Source organism: Cricetulus griseus, chromosome 8, assembly GCF_003668045.3.
Source record: "Cricetulus griseus strain 17A/GY chromosome 8, alternate assembly CriGri-PICRH-1.0, whole genome shotgun sequence".
Classification (NCBI taxonomy): domain Eukaryota; kingdom Metazoa; phylum Chordata; class Mammalia; order Rodentia; family Cricetidae; genus Cricetulus; species Cricetulus griseus.
Window position 1 is genome coordinate 84008902 of NC_048601.1, and position 23099 is coordinate 84032000.

Sequence of the window (23099 nt, forward strand, 5' to 3'; positions counted from 1 at the left end):
CTCTGGTGTCGCCTAGGGTGGCCTTGAAGTCATAGAGATCCTTCTGCCTCTGTCTCCAGAGTCCTGTGATTAATGGTGTGAGCCACCATTGCCCAACTTCCATGGCTGTGGCTATCTTTGCATTCTGATCTCCAGGCAAGCCTTCTTAAATGATAAACAACTTATCACCACAGCCAGGTTGTGGAGTAAAGCAAACACTCATTCACTGCTGTTGCCAGCACAAACTTGTACTTCTACAAAGGAAATCAGTGTGTTGGTTCCTTGGGAAGCTGGAAATACAGCAATGCCAAGATTCAGCTAAATCACTATTGGGCATATACCCAGAGGATACTTCATCCTACTACAGAGACATTTGTGTATTCATAATATCCAGACAATGGGAACAATGAGATTATCATTAACAGAATAATAAATAAAGAAAATGTGGTACATTTACACAATAGGATATTACTCAGACATTAAAAGTAATGAAATTTGCAGGTAAAGGGATGAAACTAGTAAAAGCCATTCTGAGTGATGTAAAACAGACACACAAAGACAAACATAGTAAATGTGTCCTTATATTTGGATTTTAGCTATTAAGTCATTAATAAGCAAAACTTGATAGCCACAGATGTTAGATACATAGTTCGGGAATAGAGGTCAGGGATCTCACTAGGAAGGGAAAATATAATAGATAGTTGTGGAAGGATGAGGATATCTAAAAGGGGGGACCAAATGGGGAAAGGCAGGGAGAAGTGGAGCAAGAAAGGGAATGCAGCAAGGGAGAGGTAAAACTAAGAAACACTTAAGGAACCATGTGGAAAACTTAATACAGTAGAAGCTTCCTAAAGTTTATAAACATAGGTATGTGATCTAATTGAAATTGCCAAATAATGGGGGCGGTGAACAAAAATTCAAAATAAAACCACTCATCACCAAATGAAGCTACTAGTATTTGGAATCAATTATATCTAATTCAGATGTTGACCAAAGGGGCTCCATGAGAACCTGAAAACAACCCAGGTTATTGTCCAGGCTCTTGTTTGCTTTGTAGAAAATCATAGACAACATCAGTTGTCCTGAAGACAATACAACTATTGAACTACCTACACAACTAACTGAACATCAAGAATTTCAAGCTGGGGCCTATCTGAAGCCTTTATCCCTACAGATTAGAGTTCATGGTGGCCTGCCTGAAAGACACACTAGTACAATAGTGGTAAAAATGTGAGAGAGGACTCCTGCTCAAGGTCCCCATCACCCTAGGATCTCTCTGGGCCTGAGGCTGCAGAGAGTAAACCAGACTGCAAGAGTGGACCCGCCCAGACAGGAAGGACCTCAGTGAATCTGGAAATACCTCACTCTTCCTCCCCCCTCTGCTGCCCCAACCTCTCCCGAGTGAGGGGACTACCAGGAGAGATAAGACCATCCATAACTGCAGACAATGAAGTCTTGGCCCACACACACCACCAGGTAACAAGAGGAGATAGAGAGACCCCCACCTGCACCCACTGGAAGAAGAGATTGGAAGAAGGCAGAATGAGAACGTACTTAACAGAAAGATCAGTATGACACCACCAGAATCTAGGGACTCCACACCAGCAAGATCTAAAAAGCACAACACAGAGGAAGAAGAAGAGACAGACCTGAAAATCTACTTCATGACGATGTTCCAGACCCATAAGAGGAAACAAGAAAATCTCTTAAAGAAATAGAAGAAAAAACAAACAAAATATTCAAGAAATAAGTACTTCTCTTAAAGAATCTAAAGAAAAAAACAACCAAACAAGTGTAGGAAGTAATGGAAACAGTTCAAGTCATGAAAGCTGAAATAGAAACAATAAAGAAAACACAGAATGAGGGGATGCTGGAAATACAAAGGCTGGATAAACAATCAGGATCTAAGGATGTGAGTATAGCCAATAGAATACAAGAGATGGAAGAGAGAATCTCAGTTGTTGAAGACTCTCTATAGGATATACAGTCATTGAACAAAGAAAATCTCAAGTCCAACAAATCTCTAACACAAACTATCCAGGAAATATGGGACACTGTGAAAAGGCTGAATCTAAGAATAATAGGTGTAGAAGAAGGTGAAGAAATACAGCTCAAAGGTACAGAAAACATATTCAACAGAATCATAGAACAAAACTTCCCAACCTACAGAAGGATATGCCTATGAAAGTACAAGAAGCTTACAGAACAACAAATAGACTGGACCACAAAAAGAGCTCCCCTCACCACATAATAATCAAAACACCAAACTTACAGAATAAAGAGAAAATATTAAGAGCAGCAAAAGAAAAAGTTCAAGTAACATATAAAGGCAGACCTCCCAGAATCACACCTGACTTCTCAATGGAAAGTTTGAAAGCCAGAATGTCCTGGATAGATGTCTTACAAACACTAAGGGAACGTGGATGCCAACGAAGACTACTGTACCCAGAAAAGCTTTCAATCACTATAGATTGAGAAAACAAGATATTCAATGACAAAACCAGATTTAAACAATACATATCTACATATCTAAAGAAAGTCCTAATGGGAAAACCCAAACACAACAAAGATAACTACAGTCACAAAAACATAGGTAATAGATAATCTAACTTTACCAAACAGGAAAAAAAAAAAACAGGAAGGCGAAATCCACACACAATGACATTATCAACAATAAATCAAAAAACAAAAAACAAAAAAAAAAAACAAAAAACAAGCACCAACAATCAATGGACATTAATATCCTTCAATGTCAATGGTCTTAACCTCCCTATAAAAACATACAGGTTAACAGAATGGATAGGAAGATAGAATCCATCCTTCAGCTGTATAGAAGAAACACACCTCAACTTCAGAGACAGGCATTACCTCAGAATAAAGGGTTGGAAAAAGATTTTCCAATCAAATGTACCCAAGAAACAAGCTGGTGTAACAATCCTAATATCTAACAAATTAGACTTTAAACTAAAAGCAATCAAAAGAGATGAAGAAGGGCATTTCATACTCACCACAGGAAAAGTCCATCAAGATGAAGTCTCAATCCTAAACATCTATGCCCCAAATATGGAGGCACCCACATTTGTAAAAGAAACATTACTAAAGCTCAAACCACACATAAAACCACACACACTTATAGTAGGAGACTCCAACATCCCCCTTACACCACTAGACAGGACCACCAGACAGAAACATAACAAAGAAACAAAGGATCTAACAGAATTTATGACCCAATTAGGATTAACAGACATCTATATAATATTTCATCCAAACACAAAAGAATATACCTTCTTTTCAGCGCCACATGGAACCTTCTCTAAAATTGACCACATTCTTGGCAACCTAGCAAACCTCCACAGATACATAAAAATTGAAATAACGCCTTGTATCTTATCAGATCACCACAATACAAATTGCAGAAAACCTCCAAATTCATGGAAATTGAATAACACCCAATTGCACCATTCCTGGGTCAATGAAGGAATAAAAAGTGAAATTGAAGACTTCCTAGAATTTAATGAGAATGTAGACACAACATACCCAAACTTATGGTACACTCTGGAAGCAGTGCCAAGAGGAAAGTTCATAGCACTCTGTGCCCACATGTAGAAACTGGAAAATAGTCACACTAGAGAATTGACAGAACAATTGAAAGCTTTAGAACAAAAGAAGCAAACTCACCACTGAGGAGTAGACTCCAGGAAATGATCAAACTGAAGGCTGAAATCAATAAAGTAGAAACTAGGAAATCATTACAAAGAATCAATGAAACAAAAAGTTGGTTCTTTGAGAAGATCAACAAGATAGACAAACTTTTATCTAAACTAACCAAAAGGCAGAGAGAGGGCATGCTAATTAACAAAATCAGAAATGAAAAGGGGGATATAACAACAAACACTGAGGAAATCCAGAGAATTAGCAGGTCATATTTTGAAAACCTGTACTCCACAAAATTTGAAAATCTAAAGGAAATGGACAACTTCCTGGATAGATATCACTTACCAAAATTAAACCAAGAACAGATAAGCAGTTTAAATTGACCTATGACCCCTAATGAAATAGAAGCATTCATCAAAAGCCTCCCAACCAAAAAAGCCCAGGGACAGATGGCTTCACTGCAGAATTCTACCAGAAATTTAAAGGAGAGCTAATACCACTACTCCTCAAATTGTTCCACACAATAGAAGCAGAAGGGACATAGGCAAACTCTTTTTACGAGACTACAATTAGTTTAATACCCAAGCCATACAAAGATACAACAAAAAAGAGAACTACAGACCAATATCCCACATGAACATCGATGCAAAAATATTCAACAAAATATTGGCAAATCCAATCCAAGAACACATCAGAAAAATCATCCACCATGACCAAGTAGACTTCATCCCTGGGATGCAAGGATGGTTCAACATATGAAAATCCATCAATGTATCCCACCAAATAACCAAACTGAAAAAGAAAAACCGAATGATCATCTCACTAGATGCTGAAAAAGCCTTTGACAAAATGCAACATCCCTTCATGATTAAGACCTTGGAAAGAACAGGAATAACAGGAACATATGTAAATATGATAAAAGCAATATATAGCAAACCAACAGCCAACATTAAACTAAATGGAGAGAAACTCAAAGCGATTTCTCTAAAATCAGAAACAAGAAAGGCTGTCCACTCTTTCCATATCTCTTCCATATTGTACTTGAAGTCCTAGCTAAAGCAATAAGACAACAAAAGGATATCAAGGGGATACAAACTGCAAAGGAAGAAGTCAAACTCTCACTATTTGCAGATGATATGATAGTCTACATAAGTGACCCGAAAATCTCTACCAGGGAACTCCTTCAGCTGATAAACACCTTCAGCAAAGTAGCAGAATACAAAATTAACTCAAAAAATCAGTAGCCCTACTATATATAGATGATAAATAGAATGAGAAAAAAATCAGAGAAACATCATCCTTCACAATATCCACAAACAACATAAAATACCTTGGGGTATTTTACCAAAAAAGTGAAAGACCTGTACAGGAAGAACTTTGGGTCTCTAAAGAAAGAAATTGAAGAAGATACCAGAAAATGGAAAGATCTCCCATGCTCTTGGACAGGTAGAATCAACATAGTAAAAATGGCAATCTTGCCAAAAGCAATCTATAGATTCAACACAATCCCCATCAAAATGCCAACACAGTTATTCACAGACCTTGAAAGAACAATTCTCAACTTTATATGGAAAAAAAAACCAGAATAGCCAAAACAACCCTGTACAATAAGGGAACCTCTGGAGGTATTACCATCCCTGACTTCAAGCTCTATTATAGAGCCATAGTCCTGAAAACAGCTTGGTATTGGCACAAAAATAGACAGATAGACCAATGGAATTGAATTGAAAATCCTGATATTAATCCACATACCTATGAACACCTGGTTTTTGGCAAAGATGCTAAATCTATAAAGTGGAAAAAAGATAGCATCTTCAACAAATGGTGCTGGCACAACTGGATTCGGACATGCAGAGGACTGCAAATATCTGTCACCCTGCACAAAATGTAAGTGCAAATGGATCAAAGATCTCAACATAAATCCAGCCACACTGAACCTTCTAGAAGAGAAAGTGGGAGATACCCTTGAATGTATTGGTACAGGAGACTGCTTCCTGAACATAATACCAGTAGCACAGACATTGAGATCTACAATTAGTAAATGGGACCTCCTGAAATTGAGAAGCTTCTATAAGGCAAAGGACACAGTCACCAACCTCACATCTGACAGAGTGCTGATTTCCAAAATATACAAAGAACTCAAGAAGCTAGCCACCAAAACACCGATTAACAAAATTAAAAAGTGGGGCACAGAACTAAATAGAGACTTCTCAACAGAATATAAAATCATTGAAAGACATTTAAGAAAGTGCTCAAAATCCTTAGCCATCAGAGAAATGCAACTCAAAACAACTCTTACATACCATCTTACACTGGCCAGAATGGCTAAAATCAAAAACACCAATGACAAGTTATGCTGGAGAGGACGTAGAGAAAAAGGAACACTCCTCCATTGCTGGTGGGAGTGCAAACTTGTAAGACCATTCTGTAAATCAGTATGGCATTTGCTCAGGAAAATGGGAATCAGTCTACCTCAAGATCCAGCAATTCCTCTCTTGGGCATATACCCACATAATGCATGTTCATACAACAAGGACCTATGTTCAACCATGTTCATAGCAGCCTTCTTTGTCATAGCCAGAACCTGGAAGCAACCTAGATGCCCCTCAACTGAAGAATGGATAGAGAAAATGTGGTACATTTACAGAGTGGAGTACTACTCAGCAGAAAAAGCAACATAATTTTGCATTTTGCAGGCAAAAGGATGGAACTAGAAGAAACAATCCTAAGTGAGGTAACCCAGTCACAAAAAGAGAAACGTAGTATGTACTCACTCATATATGAATTTTAGACACAGAGCAAAGGATTACCAGCCTATAATCCTCTTCACCAAAGAAACTAGAAAACAAGAAAGACTCTAAGAGAAAAATGCATGGTCCCCAGAGAATGGGAAAGGCCAGGATCTCCTAAGGTAATTCGGAGCATGAGAGTAGGGGAGAGGGAGCTGGCTGAATGTGAGGAGAAGAGGAGGTCAGAGGAGGAAATGGAGGACCAGAAAGGTTGACTTGGGGGGAAAATAGAGGAGAGCAGGATGAGAGATCCCATAACAGAGGGAGCCATTATAGGTATGCAGAGAGATCTGGCACTAGGGAGATTTCCAGAGATCTACAAGGATGACACCAAATGACAATCTAGGCAATTTCAGGGATGCCACCCAAAATGCTCTTCCCCTATAATGAGACTGATGACTACTTTATATACCATCCTAGAGCCCTCATCCAGTGGCTGATGGAAGCAGAGGCAGACACCAACAGCTATACACTGAACTGAACTCTGGAACCCAGTTGCTGAGAGGGAGAAATGAAGATCAAAGGGGGTCAGGACCAGGCTGGTGAAACCCACAGAAACAGCTGACCTGAACAAGGGGGAGCACATGGCCCCCAGTCTGCTGTCTGGGAGGCCATCATGGGACTGATCCAGACCCCTGAAAGTGGATGCCATCAAGGAGGTCTTGGTACCCTATGGGGCCTCTGGTAGTAGATCAGTACTTTTCCCTGGTGTAAGAAGGGAATTTGAGAGCCCATCCTACATGAAGGGAAGCTCTCTTGGCCTGGAAACATGGGGGAGGGCCTAGGCCTGGCCCAGGATGATGTTGTAGAATATGGGGAGCCCCAGTGGAGGGCCCTACCCTCCATGGGGAGTAGAAGGGGGAGGGGGCTGGTGGGAGATTGAGGAGGGGGTGGAGTGAGAATGGATTGACATGTGAAATTATAATTTTGTAAAAATAAAAAATAATGTCACAAGAAATTTCTTACTTTTTAAAATATAAATTTTAAGGTAAAAAATGTGAGAGAGTAACCATCCAATATCTGATCTGATTTAAAGCATGCCCTCCATGAGATGGAACCCATACTCAACACTGCTTGGGTGGTCAAGAACCTGAGTCTACATCAGCCAAGAGATGAAGTAGAAAACCAAATACTAGTAAAAGGAATGTAGCAATAAAATTATTCCAAATGACACTCTGCAGGCCTCATAAATTTGTTTCTTGCTCAGCCATCATGAGAGAGGCTTCCTCCAGAAACAGATGGAAACAAATACAGAGACCCACAGCTAGGAAAACACAGAGTGAGAAACCATGAAAAACTCAGCCCTATACTGATGTCTCCATCAAATTCTTCTCCTCAGGCTCATGCAAGTCTTTGGAAGCAGTGGTAGAAAGATTGTAAGAGCTGGAGTAGACAGAAGAAACCAAAATACCAAGGCTTTCTAAACAAAGAGCAAGAGACACACACATAAAAAGTCAGACAATGTGTCAGCATGCACAGGTCTACAGTAGATGGGCTCCTAGCCAGAAAGGAAAAGTAGATATGTGCCCCATCCCAAATGCAGAAGATATTTCCATTTGACCGCCACTTGCAAATGAAACATTAGTTTTCTCTAAGGAAATCTCACTGGGGAAACAAACCACTCATTAGGTTAGGCCCCATGTCCAACAGTAGATGCCCAACATAAAATGAACTTGATAGAATCTCCAGGGTCCTTTGCATATCTTTCGACTTCTAGTCTTGTGTTTTTATGAGTTCCCTGTGTGAACTTGTGTTTCCATATCTATATGTGTTTCTTGTGCTCTTTTTGGCTCTTTTTCTTCTGTTTGTTTTGTCTTATTCTGATTGGTTTATTTTTGTTTTATCTAGTTATTTATTATTACTATTATTATTATTATTATTATTATTATTATTATTATTATTACTTAGATTCTTGTTTGTTTTCAAAGGAGAGAGAGAAAGTGTGTGGACCTGGTGGGTAGGAAGAATTGAGAGGAGTTGGGGAAAGGAAACCCTAATCAGAATATATTATAGGAAAAAATCTTTTCTCAATAAAAGAAAAACAAAAATTTGAAATGGTAGTGTGTAGTGGTGAACACTTCTAATCACAGAGGCAGGAGAATAACTGGGGCTACCAACCTGGCCCATTGGAGAGGTCCAGGTCACAGTGAAAGATGCTCTCTCAAAATAATAGGTGAATGCACATGAAGACCTGGCTTCCATGAGCATATGCACACATATCATTCCTCTGTGCACATACACATGCATATACACATTCACAAAAAACACATTATACATCATGTGTGCGCATATAAACATTTTTAGCTACTGATAATATTTCAATCGGTGTTGATGAAATAAAGTACAAATACACAGGAAATGAAATTTTCATATACAACTCATTAAAAGGCTATAGTTAATGGAGTCTGGATGAATCCCATGCTGGTTTCCCAGCTATCAGTCTGGGGACCATGAGCTCCCCCTAGTTCAGGTCAGATGTTTCTGTGGGTTTCACCAGCTTGGTCTTCACCCCTTTGCTCATCACTCCTCCCTCTCTGCAACTGGATTTCAGTTCAGTGTTTAGCTGTGGGTGTCTGCTTCTACTTCCATCAGTTGCTGGATGGAAGCTCTAGGATGTCATATAAGTTAGTCATCAATCTCATTATCAGGGGAGGGCATTTAAGGTAGCCTTTCCTCTGTTGCTTAGATTGTTAGTTGGTGTCATCCTTGTAGATCTCTGGACATTTCCCTAGTGCCTGATTTCTCTTTAAACCTATAGTGGCTCCCTCTATTATGATTTCTCTTATCTTGCTCTCCTCTATTCTTCCCCTGACTCAACTTTCCTGCTCTCTCATGTTCTCCTCAGCCCTCCTCTGACAATGAACACCCATGAACGAGGGTGTCAGTGAGGAAGCCTTGGAAACCCTCTTGTAGTAGATCAGTACTTATCCCTAGCATAGGAATGGACTTTGAGAGCCCATTTCACATGGAGGGATACTCCCTGAACCTAGACACATGGGGGAGGGCCTAGGCCCTATCCCAAAGGATATGACAGACTCTGAAGACCTGCCCATGGAAGGACTCACCCTACCTGGGGAGCAGAAAGGGTATGGGATACATAGAGTGTTAGTGGCAGGCAGGAGAATATTGGAGGGAGAGGAACTGGGATTGATATGTAAAACTATCTTGTTTCTAATTTAAATTAAAAATGAAAAAACAAAAAGAAACACAAACAAATTAACTAAAAATTGTAATCCCATGCCATATCCTGCCCTCTGCATTTCTCCATCACTGTGAAATAAACTAAAAAAAAAGAAGCTGTAGTTAAAAATGGAATATTCAAATTCACATTATTTTTATGATCCAGAGAAACTACACTTAAAGAAGAGAATTAAATCTACAATAGGATATTTAAACTATTCTTGATGAGAGAGTAGGTTAAAATACCTCCCAAAGAGAAGCTAAAAAATGCAATACTCTCCTTTAATCCCAGCACTCAGGAGGCAGAGGCAGGTGGATCTCTGTTCGAGGCCAGTCTGCTCTCCAGAGCAAGTACCAGGATAGGCTCCAAAGCTACACAGAGAAAACCTGTCTTCAAAAACCAAAAAAAAAAAAATAAATAAATAAAAAAAAATAAAAATAAAAATATTAGCTACCAATAAGGATATTCCTTTGAGTAACCTAAGCATCCAGGGAACATTTATGATATAAAATATAAAGGAGAGAGTATGAGAATTCCTGTGGAAATATAAACTTATGATTTACAATGAACTTAAAGGACTCTAAAGTAGTTGGCAACAAGAATATCACAAGAATGAATATGTGTAACACCGTTCCGATTTGTATTCCCTTGATCTCCTTTTGTTGTCTTATTGCTCTAGCTAGAACTTCAAGGACAATATTGAAGAGGTATGGGGAGAGTGGACAGCCTTGTCTTGTACCTGATTTTAGAGGAATTGCATTGAGTTTCTCTCCATTTAATTTGATGTTGGCTGTTGGCTTGCTGTATATTGCTTTTATTATGTTGAGGTATGTTCCTGTTATCCCTGATTTCTCCAGGACCTTTATCATGAAGGGATGTTGGATTTTGTCAAAGGCTTTTTCAGCATCTAGTGAGATGATCATGTGATTTTTTTCCTCAGTCTGTTTATATGGTGGATTACATTGATGGATTTTCATATGTTGAACCATCCTTGCATTCCTGGGATGAAGCCTACTTGATCGGGATGGATGATTTCTCTGATGTGTCCTTGGATTCGATTTGCCAATATTATATTAAGAATTTTTGCATCAATGTTCATGAGGGATATTGGTCTGTAGTTCTCTTTCTTAGTTGTGTCTTTGTGTGGCTTGGGTATCGAGGTTATTGTGGCCTCATAAAAAGAGTTGAGTAATGACCCTTTTGCTTCTATTGTGTGGAAAACTTTGAGGAGAATTGGTATTAGCTGTACTTTGAATTTCTGGTAGAATTCTGCACTGAAGCCACCTGGCCCTGGACTTTTTTTTGGTTAGGAGACTTCTAATGACTGCTTCAATTTCATGAGAGGTTATAGGTATATTTAAGTTGCTTATCTGTTCTTGATTTAATTTTGGAAAGTGAAATCTGTACAGAAAATTGTCCATTTCCTTTAGATTTTCAAATTTTGAGGAATATAGGTTTTCAAAGTATGACCTGGATGATTCTCTGGATTTCCTCTGTATCTGTTGTTATGACCCCCTTTTCATTCCTGATTTTATTAATTTGCCTGTTCATTCCTTTTTGTTTGGTAAGTTTGGATAAAGGTTTGTCTGTCTTGTTGATTTTCTCGAAGAACCAACTTTTTGTTATATTGATTCTTTGTATTGTTCTCCTAGTTTCCATTTTATTGATTTCACCCCTCAATTTGATTATTTCCTGGCATCTGCACCTCTGGGGTGTATTGGCTTCTTTGTTTTCTAAAACTTTCAGTTTCGCTGTTAATTCTCTAGTGTGATTATACTCCTGTTTCTTCATGTGGGCATTTAGCACTTTGAACTTTCCTCTTAGCACTGCTTTCAGAGTATCCCATAGGTTTGGATATGTTGTGTCCACATTCTCATTGAATTCTAGGAAATCTTTAATTTCTTTTTTTATTTCTTCCTGGACCCATGAATTGTGCAATTGGGTGTTACTTAATTTCCATGAATTTGTAGGTTTTCTATAATTCGTGTTGTTGTATAATTCTAATTTTAAAGCATTGTGGTCTGATAAGACACAGGGGGTTATTTCAATTTTCTTTGTACTTGGTGAGGTTTGCTATGTTGCCAAGTATGTGGTCGATTTTAGAGAAGGTTCCATGTGGTGCTGAGAAGAAGGTAAATTGTTTTGTATTTGTGTGGAATGTTCTATAGATATCTGTTTAGTCCAATTACACCATAACTTCTATTAGTTCCTTTGTTTGTTTGTTAAGTTTCTGTCTGGTGTTCCTGTCCAATGGTGAAAGTGGGGTGTTGAAATCTCCCACTATAAGTGTGTACGGTTTTATGTGTGATTTGAGTTTTAGTAAAGTTTCTTTAACAAACGTGGATGCCTTTGTATTGGGGGCATAAATGTTCAGAATTGAGACTTCATCCTGATGGATTCTCCTGTGATGAGTAGGAAATGACCTTCTTCATCTCTTTTGACTGATTTTAGTTTAAAGTCCAATTTGTTGGATATTAGGATTGCTACTCCTGCTTGTTTCTTGGGTCCCATTTGATTGGAAGATCTTTCCCCAACCTTTATTTCTTAGGTACCATCTGTCTTTGAGTTTGAGGTGAGTTTCTTGTATGCAGAAGAAGGAAGGATTCTGTCTTCTTATCCATTCTGCTAATCTGTGTCTTTTTATAAGGGAGTTAAGACTTTAATGGTGATGGATATTAATGACCATTGATTATTGTTCATTCTTGTTTGTTTTTGATTTGGTGATGGTGGTGAGATTATGTGTAGGATTCTATCCCTTTTTTCTTTTGACTGTTGGTAAATTGGGATTATCTATTGGCTATGGTTTTCTGGTTGTAGTTAACTTCCCTGGGTTGCAGTTTACCTTCCAGTACTTTCTGTAGGGCTGGATTGGTGGTTATATATTGTTTGAATCTGGTTTTGTCATGGAATATGTTGTTTTCTCCATCTATAATGATTGAAAGCTTTGCTGGGTATAGTAGTCTGGGCTGGTATCCATGGTCTCTTAGTGTAGGTAGAATATCGATCCAGGACCTTCTGGCTTTCAGAGTTTCCAAGGAAAAGTCAGGTGTGATTCTGATAGGTTTGCCTTTATAGGTTACTTGACCTTTTTCCTTTGCTGTTCTTAATATTTTCTCTTTGTTGTGTATGCTTGGTGTTTTGATTATTATGTGGCAAGGTGACCTTTTTGTTTGGTTCAGTCTATTTGGTGTTCTGTAGGCTTCTTGTATTTTCATTGGCATGTCTTTTTTTTAGGTTGGGAAAGTTTTCTTCTATGATTTTGTTGAATATGTTTTCTGTGCCTTTGAGTTGGATTTCTTCACCTTCTTCTATACCTATTATTCTTAGGTTTGCTCTTTTCACGGTATCCCATATTTCCTGGATCTTTTGTGTTAGGGATTTGTTGGACTTACGATTTTCTTTGGTTGATGAATCTATATCCGCTAGTGTGTCTTCAACTCCTGAGATTCTCTCTTCTATCTCTTGTATTCTGTTGGTTATGCTTACATCTGTAGTTCCTGATCATTTACCCAGCTTTTCTATTTCCAGCATTCCCTCAGATTGTGCTTTCTTCATTGTGTCTATTTCAGATTTTAGGTCTTGAACTATTTCTCGTATTTTTTGGTTAGTTTTGTTTTCAATTTCTTTAAGGGGTTTTCTCATGTCCTCTTTGATGTCCTCTATCCTTTTTCTGAAGATGCTTTTAAGGTCATTCTCTTCTGGTTCATCTGCATTGAGATGTTGAGGTCTTACTGGTGTATGGTTCCTAGTCTCTGGTGGTGTCATATTGGGTTTTCTGTTGTTGGATGTACTTTTACCTTGTCCTCTTCTCATCCTTTCTTCTGGTGGCTGTAGCAAGAGTTTCTTGTTCTCCTGGTGGGGTGTGGGACCAAGGTTCTCTTCTGGTAGATGCAAACAGATCCAATACTCTGATGTGGGTCCTCTTCTCTTGGATGGAGGTGTCACTGTTACCCGGGTGTCGGCAGTGTTCAGGCGTGGTGGGTCCCACTGGGCCAGCAGTTGGAAGCAGAGCTGTCACCAGGCCTCGCCGTGTCAGTCCCACTGCCAAACTCCGTATGGCACATGGGTCACTTGCATCAGATGACTCTGAGCAGTGATGAGGAACTGGAACTGGAAGCAGTTCCTGGTCTACCTGGGCCGGTGGATGGAGGCCGGGCTGCCTCTGGGTGTTCAGTGTTCGGAATCCACCACCGCCGAACTTGGTCAGGCATGAAGGTCGCTTGCCTCAGATGACGCTCCAATATGATCTTCTTTAGTTCCATCCTTTTACTGTTTGCTTTAGAGCTAAATAGCATCCCATACAGTATATGGGATATACTACATCTATTTCATACCAGCTTTCATTGTCCATTGGTTTTTTCAGTTGAAGGACAAGAAGGTTGTTTCCATTCCCTAGCTATTGTGAATAGGGTGGCAATGAATGTGCCCCAGAAAGCTCCTGTGGAGTAGGAAGTCAGGTCCTTGTGGCATGTACAAGGAAGTAGTAAAGCCCGTTATACTGCAGAGATATTTTTAGCTTTTTGAGAATTCACACTGGTTTCTCTTCTGACTGTTCCAATTTGCAGCACCACCAATATGAATGAGGGTTCTGTGCTCGCCACCCCCTCTCCGGCATTTCTTGTCAGTTGTTTTGATCATCTTTGCCATTCTGAGTTATGTAAGATGGAATCTCACAGCTATTTCAGTTTTCAATTTCCGTAATTGCTAGGGATGAACTTTTTTTTTTTTTTTTTTTTTTTTTTTTTTTTTTAGATATTTCTGATGTGGGATAATGTTCTTCTTCATTGTAAAGATTTGTCATATTGGTTTAATAAAATGCTAATTGGCCAGTAGTCAGGCAAAAAGTATAGGTGGAGCTTTCAGACAGGAGAATTCTAGGAAGAGAAAAAGGAGAAACGAGATGTCATGTAGCTAATGAGGAAGCAAGAGAAGGGAGGGCATCACTGGTAAATCAAGACCACGTGGAGATATACAGATTAATAGGAATGGGTTAATAATTAAGAGAGAGATAGCCAATAAGAAGCCTGTGCCATCTGCCAGTTTATAATTAAAATAATCCTCTGTGTATTTATTTAGGACTAAATGGCTGTGGGACTGGGTGGGAAAGAAACTTCAGCCTATGTATTTCTTAGCTACATTTTGTTTTGTTTTGTTTTCTTTTGAGAACTTTCTGTTCAGTTCTCCAGCTTGATTTTGGAATGGATTGTTTGTTTTATTTTGTTTTTGGGGGGGAGAGGGGTGGTTTTTGATTTCTTCTTTTGTTTTGTTTTTTCTTTGGTTGTTGTTGTTGCTTTGGGTTTTTTTTTTGCCTCTTTGTTTTTTTTAGTTCTTTATATATTCTGGATATTAATCCTCTGTCATATGTATAGCTGGAAAAAATTCTCTGGGCTTGCTTGTCATAAGCTTGATTGCTTCTTTAATGGTGCAGAAGCTTTTTAGTTTTATTAAGTTCCACTTGCCACTTATCAGCCAAAATCCTTGGTAAATGGAGTCCTATTCAGAAAGCCCATTCTTACACATGTATCTGATATGCTATGTATAAGAAATTCATTCTAGCAGTTTCAGTGTTTCAGATATTATATTTAGGTCTTTGATCCATTTGAATGTACTTTTTGCACAGGTGATAGATATAATTCATTCTTTTGCATGTGGACATCAAGTTTTCCCAGCAGTATTGGTTCAAGATGCTCTTTTTTTCCAGCATATATTTTTGGCATATTTGACAAATATTAAATGGCTGAATATGTGCAGTCATGTTTGGGTTTTTTATTTTATTCCAGGGGACTACATGTCTATTTTTGTGCCATTACCACAGTGTTTTTATTACAATGGCTCTGAAATGGTAGTCAAGAAACACCGTTCTTTTTTTTTTTAACATTTTTTATGTGTATGGGTATTTTTTTAAGATTTTATTTATTTATTATGTATACAACATTCTGCTTCCATGTGTATCTGCACACCAGAAGAGGGCACCAGATCTCATAATGGATGGTTGTGAGCCTCCATGTGGTTGCTGGGAATTGAACTCAGGACCTCTGGAAGAGCAGTCAGCACTCTTAACCTCTGAGCCATCTCTCCAGCCCATGCACTGTTCTTTTTGTTCAGAATTGTTTTAACTATGCCAGGTCTTCTGTGGTTCCATAAGAATCTTAGGAAAGTTTTGTCTATTTCTGTAAAGAACAAGATGAGTATTTTGATTGGGATTGCATCTGCAAAAAGATTTGAAAAAGAAAATGTTCATTTTCATAATATTAATTATACCAAATCATGAGCATGGGATATCTTTCTATTTTCTATCTCATTCTTCAGAGTTTTAAAGGGTTAGGGTTAGGGATGTTTATAATATTGTTTCTAAAGCTATTGTGAATGAGTGTGTGCCTACGATCTCCTTCTCTGTTGTTGGTGTAAAGAAAAGCTGTGGATTTGTGCAAATTGATTCTGTATGCTGCCACATTGATGAATTGGTTTATTATTTCTAGAAAATTTTTGAGAATGTTGGGGTCATTAATGTATAGTATCATATCATCTACAAATAAAGATAACCAAGTTTCTTTTCCTATTTGTATCCCTTTAATTCCTTTCCCTTTTCTCATCCCCCAGCTAGTTCTCTAAGCACAATACAAAAGGGAGTGTAGATAGCAGACATTCCTTCCTCATTCTTGACTTCAGTGAGATTGCCTTAAACTTTTCTCCATTTAGAATGAATGATGTTGGCTGTGAGTTTCTTGTATATGCTGTGTTAGTCAATGTCCTATTGCCTTGAAGAGACACCATGACCAAGGCAAGTCTTATAAAAGACAGCATTTAACTGGGAACTTGCTTATCACTTTAGAAGGTTAATCCATGATCATCATGGCAGGAAGCAGACAGACCTGGTGTTTGAGCAGTAGCTGAGAGCTTTACACCCTTATCCATACTTATCCATACGATAAGGGGATGGAAGGGAGGAGAGGAGAGGGCAGCGAGAGGAGAGAAGGACGGGGGAGAGCAGAGGAAGCAAACTATACTTGGTATGGACTTTGAAATCTCAAAGCCCACCCCCAGGCACATCTCCTCCAACAAAGCCACACCTCCTAATCCTGCCCAAAGAGTTTCACTCACTGGGGACCAAACATTTAAATGCAGGAGCCCTTGGTGGTATTCTCATTCAAACTGCCACAGGAGCTTTTATTATGTTAAGATATATTCCCTCTAGCCCTACATTTTCTTGGATTTTCATTTTGAAGTCATGATTAGATTTTGTCAAAGGTTTTTTCTACATCTACTAATTGCATCTATTTTTCTGTATCTATGATGATTATGTGATTTTTGTCCATTAATGTGATTTGTTACATTTAAAGAATTATGGATGTTTAGCCATCATGCATTGCAATTATAAAGCTGGTAATGGTCTATAATATTTAAGCATATTTATATCCTGTTTGCAAGTATTTTGTTGAGCAATTTTGAGTCTTTATTCATCAGGACTATTTTTGTTGTGGTGGTTTTTGTATCTTTATAGGGTTTTGGTATTAGAGTGATACTGGCTTTACAGAAGAGTTTGGTAGTGTTCTTTCTGTTTCTTTTCTTTCTTTATTTTCTCTCTCTCTCTTGTTAACAGTTTGAGAAGGACAGGGCCTAGATCTTTTTTGAAATTCCATGGCCCTGAATGTTTTTTGAAAGTCTGTTAGAACTCTGCTGTGAATATATCTGGCCCTGGACCTTTTCTTTAGCTGGAAGACCTTTTATTACTATTTCAATCTCATTTGCTATAGGTCTGCTTTTTTGTTGCCTTCCTGATTCAATGTTTATGGTTTGGCTGAATCTAGAAATTCATCTATTTCTTTTAGGTTTTCCAGCTTAACAGATTACAGGTTTTAAAAGTATCCTCTTATAACATTTTAATTTCTTTGGTCAGTTGTAATGTTTCCTTGTTCACTTCTAATTCTGTTCATTTGGGTCCTCTATTTCTGTTAGATCTTGTTTATCTTCTTAAAGAACCAGCTCTTATATATGTTGATTATTTTATTTTATTTTGTTCTATTTAATTGATTTCTGCTCTCATTTTTATTATTTGTAACTTTCTACTAGATTTGTTTTTTATTCATTATTGTTTTTTTACATTTTTAAGTTGCATCATTAAGCCATATATTGGTGCTGTTTCTGTTTTTTTTTTTTGTGCAGATTCTTTTCATTTGAATTAGAAACAATATTGTTTTACATGACAATCCCAGCTCCCTTCTCCCTCCTGTCATCTCTTACCATCCCTCCCCCAACTAAAAACCTACCTATCAAATATCCTTTCTTCTTCCCCTTGATGGTGAGGACACCCTTCCATAGGGTGTCATCAGAGTCTACAGTATCCTTTGGGATAGGGCCTAGGCCCACCCCCCTGTGTCTTGGCTCAGGGAGTATTCCTCTATGTGGATTGGGCACCCAAAGTCCACACCTATGCTAGGGATAAGTACTGTACTACTACAGCAGGTCCTGTAGATTTCCGAGATTTTCTCACTGAAACCCATGTTCCTGAGGTCTGGATCAGTCCCATGCTGGTTTCCCAGCTGTCAGTCTGGGGAGCAAGAGTTCCCAGATGTTCAGGTCAATTGTTTCTGTGGGTTTCACCAGCCTGGTCTGGACCCCTTTGCTCTTCACTCTTCCCTCTCTGCACCTGGATTCCAGTTCAGTTCGGTGATTAGTTGTGGGTGTCTGCTTCTACTTCCACCAGCTGCTGAATGAGGGCTATCGGGTGGCATATAAGTCAGTCATAAATCTCATTATCAGGGGAGGGCATTTAAAGTAGCCTCTCCTCTGTTGCTTAGATTGTTAGCTGGTGTCATCTTTGTAGATCTCCAGACATTTCCCTAGTGCCTGATTTCTCTGTAAACCTAGATTCTCTCCCTCTATTATGATATCTCCTTTCTTGTTATCTTCTATTCTTCCCCTGACTCAACCTTTCTGCTCCCTCATGTCCTCTGCATCCCTCCTCTTCTCCCCTTCTCATTCTCCTTGTTCTCTCCCCCCTCTTCCCATGCTCCCAATTTGCTCAGGGGAACTTGACCCTTTCCCCTTCTCCAGGGGACCATGTATGTCTCTCTTAGAGTGCTCCTTATTTACTAGCTTCTCTGGCAGTGTGGATTGTAGGCTGGTAATCCTTTACTCTCTGTCTAAAATCCGAATAGGAATGAGCAGATACCATTTGGTTTTTTTTGGTGATTTGGTTACCTCGTTCAGAATCGTTTCTTCTAGTTCCATCCATTTTCTTGCAAATTTCAAGATTGTTTTTGTTTTTTTTTTTTAAATGTAGACTCTTAGAGCTATAAATTTCTCTCATAGGACTGTTTTCAATGTGTCCCAGAGATTTTGATGTATTTAATTTAGTTCTAGAAAGTTTTTATTTCGTTCTTGATTTCTTCTTCATTCGGTAGTGAGTTGTTTAATCTCCATGAGTTTGTATATTTACTAGAGATTTGTGTGCCGTCCATTTCAAGTTTTATGGCATTGTGGCCAAATAGGATACAAGGAATGATTTCAATCTTTTTGAATTTATAAGGATTTGTTTTGTATTTTAGGACATGATCTGTATCTGTACCCTCAGCATCAAGGGAACATTTATGATATAAAATATAAAGGAGAGAGTAAGAGACTTCCTGAGGAAATACCAGCTTATGGTGGACAATGAACTTAAAGGACTCTATAGCACTTGGCAGCAGACATGCCACAAGAATGTATATGGGTAATACAAGAAAATTTTATTTCAATCATATGAAGAATCTTGCTTTGCTACTTTAACTATTAAACAGTGTAAGTAGAATCTGTTTTTAGGGAAAAAATTATTGGTGTATGTCCAGTTCCAGGGGATTCTATGACTGCTTCTGGCCTCTCTGGGAACCAGGAATGCACACATGCACACAAGCTGGCACAACACTCATTCATATAAATTAAAATAAATAAGGGGGGTTTGTTGTTGTTGTTGTTGTTTAAGACAGGGTTTCTCTGTCACTTTGGAGCCTGTCCTGGAACTCAATCTGTAGACCAGGCTGCTCTCAAACTCAAAGATATCCACTTGCCTCTGTCTCCCAAGTGCTGGGGAAAAAAAAAGTGTGCTCCATTTCTGCCTGGCTAATAAGTAGTTTTTTTAAAGGAAAAGAAAAATTACCCTTTTTAAAAAATCTTGTGACACTTTGACCACAAGTTTGTCAGCATATTGATTATTCTGTTATCAGAGCTGATTTGTACCAAAGGAGTAATTGTGGGATAGGCATTCATCACAAACTTCTGAACAGTCAGGATGACTGGGTGGTACATCCATAACAGGACTGCGGTGCATGAGATGATGAAGTCCACCCAGTACATGACCACAAAGATAACTACCAGAAGCAAGATGGTCACAGTGGCCTTTTTCTCAGGAGACGCTCTCAGGTGGCTGAGGCTGTGAAGATATTTGCATTGCCTCTGATGTCTGAACAAAATAATCACCATGTATGCACTTGTGGTCAGCATAACTCCTACAAGAAATACATCTCTAGAGGTTGTCACCGTTAAAATCAGTATTCTGATGATGGAGTTCATGGGGAAGAGTGAGCAGGATTTAGTGACCTTCATTTGGTTGGTCTCACTCACATTGGTAAAAGCTCCAATATAGAAGAGCCACCTACTACTGAATGACAAATTGAAAGTCCAAAGGTAGAAGAAAGCATAGATCATATGTTTTTTTAGTTTATATTTAAAATTTGCCAGCAAAGATGTACTAGGACTGATAGTGACAGCCTGGAACACACTCAGGAGGCAGGTGATGCAGATGGAGAGGCCTCTCATCACTCTGTTTATGTAAAAAGTTGTCTTACATTTGAAGTCATTCTCAATGTTCAGTGACTCAAATACCTCTGAAAGCCCAATATCCCCTGCAGTGAGGACTAGAACTATGTGGATGAAGGTCAGTTGACAGGAGATCAGGTCCATGGGCTTAGATCTATGAACTAGGATTATGAAAGTGTAGAAAAAAAGGAGAAACATATTGGCGAAGACTCCAAGTCCAGTTTGGAAATAAAGGACATTTTTTAATGAGGGCATATGTGGAAAGTGTATTCATCTTAACATCATAGTGGAAGAATATTTCATATACCTGAAAAAATAATAAAGTATATATCAAACGTGTGGTTCACAGGTCAGTATGTCCTAAACATCATTCTGTTTTACCTGCTTATTCTTGATGAATCTGTATCATTAACTTTTGATGTTCCAGACTGGATATCATAGCCTACATTTCTATATTCTTCTCCATGTATCTACCAGTATATACAGCATACTAGAGATAGTAAAGGCATTTACAGTCATATCCTATACAGAAAGTACACTTCGTATGCCTGTACTGCACCTAGGTGTCTTGGCTTGGAAATACAATCCTATTGATTTACATTGCCTGATTTTATAGGTAACACTGAAAATAGTAGTGACAAAGTATTAATCATATTTTTACAATTGAATAATAATTATGCTGATATGGGGAAAATCACACAACAAATCCAAATTACCAAGGTGAGTCACACTCATATTTCATAATTTTAATAAGCTATATTTTGTAACTCTCCCTGTTTTGACTCATAATTTTATGGAATACAGTGAAAATTCATGATAATCCCACTATTTTAATCAACAAAATGTCTATCTTAATTCATCTGTTTTCATGTTCCCTTTTCCATGAAATCGTACATCTCCAAGATCTTGATTAAAGACATAGATACAATAGGAGGCCATTACTATACTTTCCACACCCTATTAACTCTATAACTATTGTGGTTATAAATGGTCCTAGATGGCTCACTATTTACTTCCCATCCATTTAAAATTTTGTGAACTTCAGGCCAGGTTTAAAGAACTAACTCCCAGCTTTCAGGACAAACACTAATTTTCCCTTCCGGGGGTGGAGGTTTGGGGGGGGGCAAGTAGTCAATGGTTAACGGTATGATTCCTTAAAGATTTTCCAGCCATCCATATTGCTATTTTATCTACCTACCTACCTCTTTATTGTGTATTTAGCTGCCCGCAAAGGAGCCCCTCCCTGTTTCCCCATTGTCCCTTCTAGATCAATTGTATCTGGCTCTCACCTTTGACTCTCCTCCTACCTTCTTCTGGATTTATCTCCCTCTTCCTCCCCAATGAGCTCCCTTTTCTCCATTTACCTTACCAGATCTTTGTATCCTACCATTCTGCTTTACCCTCTTCCCACCTTCTTCTTCCTCCCCTTCCCTAAGGAGCTCCATTTTCAGATTTCCCTGATCAGACTGCTTGTAACCTTCTATTGCTTGTCCCCTCTCCGTTGTTCCCTACCACCACCCCTATCCTGGCAATTGTCCTTTTACCTTTCTGCTTCCTGTAGTTACTACAGACGATGTAATCTGACGATGTGGAGCCAGGAGCCTCCAACAAGAGGGAACACACAACACTAAGACAAACACTATTTTCAACACACTGTGACAAACATGAACTTGCAGAAGGTGACCATACAGTAATCCTGTTTTAGAATTTCTCTTTCCAAAGAGATTCCTTCCCATGCAGAAGGTGCCCAATGTTATCATTTGTCATCAGTACCCAGACAGTTTTTACAGGTTCATTCAGCAGTCTTACTTTGGTGCCTATTTTAGTTACTTGCCCTGGTTACCAGTGTCATTATTTTATCAAATTATTTTAATTCAGTACTTTAAAACCAGCTTTCTGATAGAGAAATAGAAAACTGCTACACTGACTCAGATTCTTGTGAGAAAAATAGTGCACAATTATGTTTTCAAGTTCACTTGTATATTTCACATGTATAGAAGGATGCATTCATGCATGTATAGAAACAATGCAGAAGTTAGTGGGTGATAATACTCTAAAACCTCCCTGTGAATATGAGACGATAAATCACATATCTGATATTTATACAAATTTTGTTCTTTAAAAACTTAATCTAGTAAAGGAATAGATTTATTCCAATCACCAGAGCCAAACATCTGATTCTCCCACCAACATTTTATCCACAGTAGCTGTGCTGCACTGTGATGTTCTGGTTTTTTGTTTGTTTGTTTGTTTGTTTGTTTAAGGCTTCAGGATATGGGCTTGAGAGGTAGCTCAGTGGTTAACAGCACTTTTTTACTCTTGCAAAGGACCTGGGTTAGATTCACAGCAATAACATGGTGGCTCAGAACCATCCCTAATTCTAGTTCCCAAGGATCCATTGTCCTCTCTGACCCAAGCATGAAAGTGGCACACAGACATATATGTAGGTAAAACACTCATATATGTAAAATAAAATAAATCCTTTTTTTAACTTTTATTCTTCTCTCATACATTGCATCCGGGATACAGTTTCCCCATCTCATTCCCTTCCCTCTTTCCAGTGCCTCCCTCCACCTCCCCTCTCTTTCAGATTAACTCCTTCTTTGTTTCTGCTCTAAACAAAAAACAAATACCAGAGAAAGTCTTTCAGGGATACCCACCAAACATGGTCTAACAGGAAACAATAAGAATGGGCACAAATT

General features: G+C 38.5%; 1 protein-coding gene across 1 annotated transcript; it reads right to left on the reverse strand.

Moving 5' to 3' along the window:
- Positions 1-19743: 19743 nt before the first annotated feature.
- Positions 19744-20682, reverse strand: LOC100762816 (putative vomeronasal receptor-like protein 4). Its single transcript, XM_027429767.1, has one exon. The coding sequence runs from the start codon at positions 20650-20652 to the stop codon at positions 19744-19746; it is 909 nt and encodes a 302-aa protein (XP_027285568.1). The 5' UTR covers positions 20653-20682.
- Between the last annotated feature and the right edge of the window lie 2417 nt (positions 20683-23099).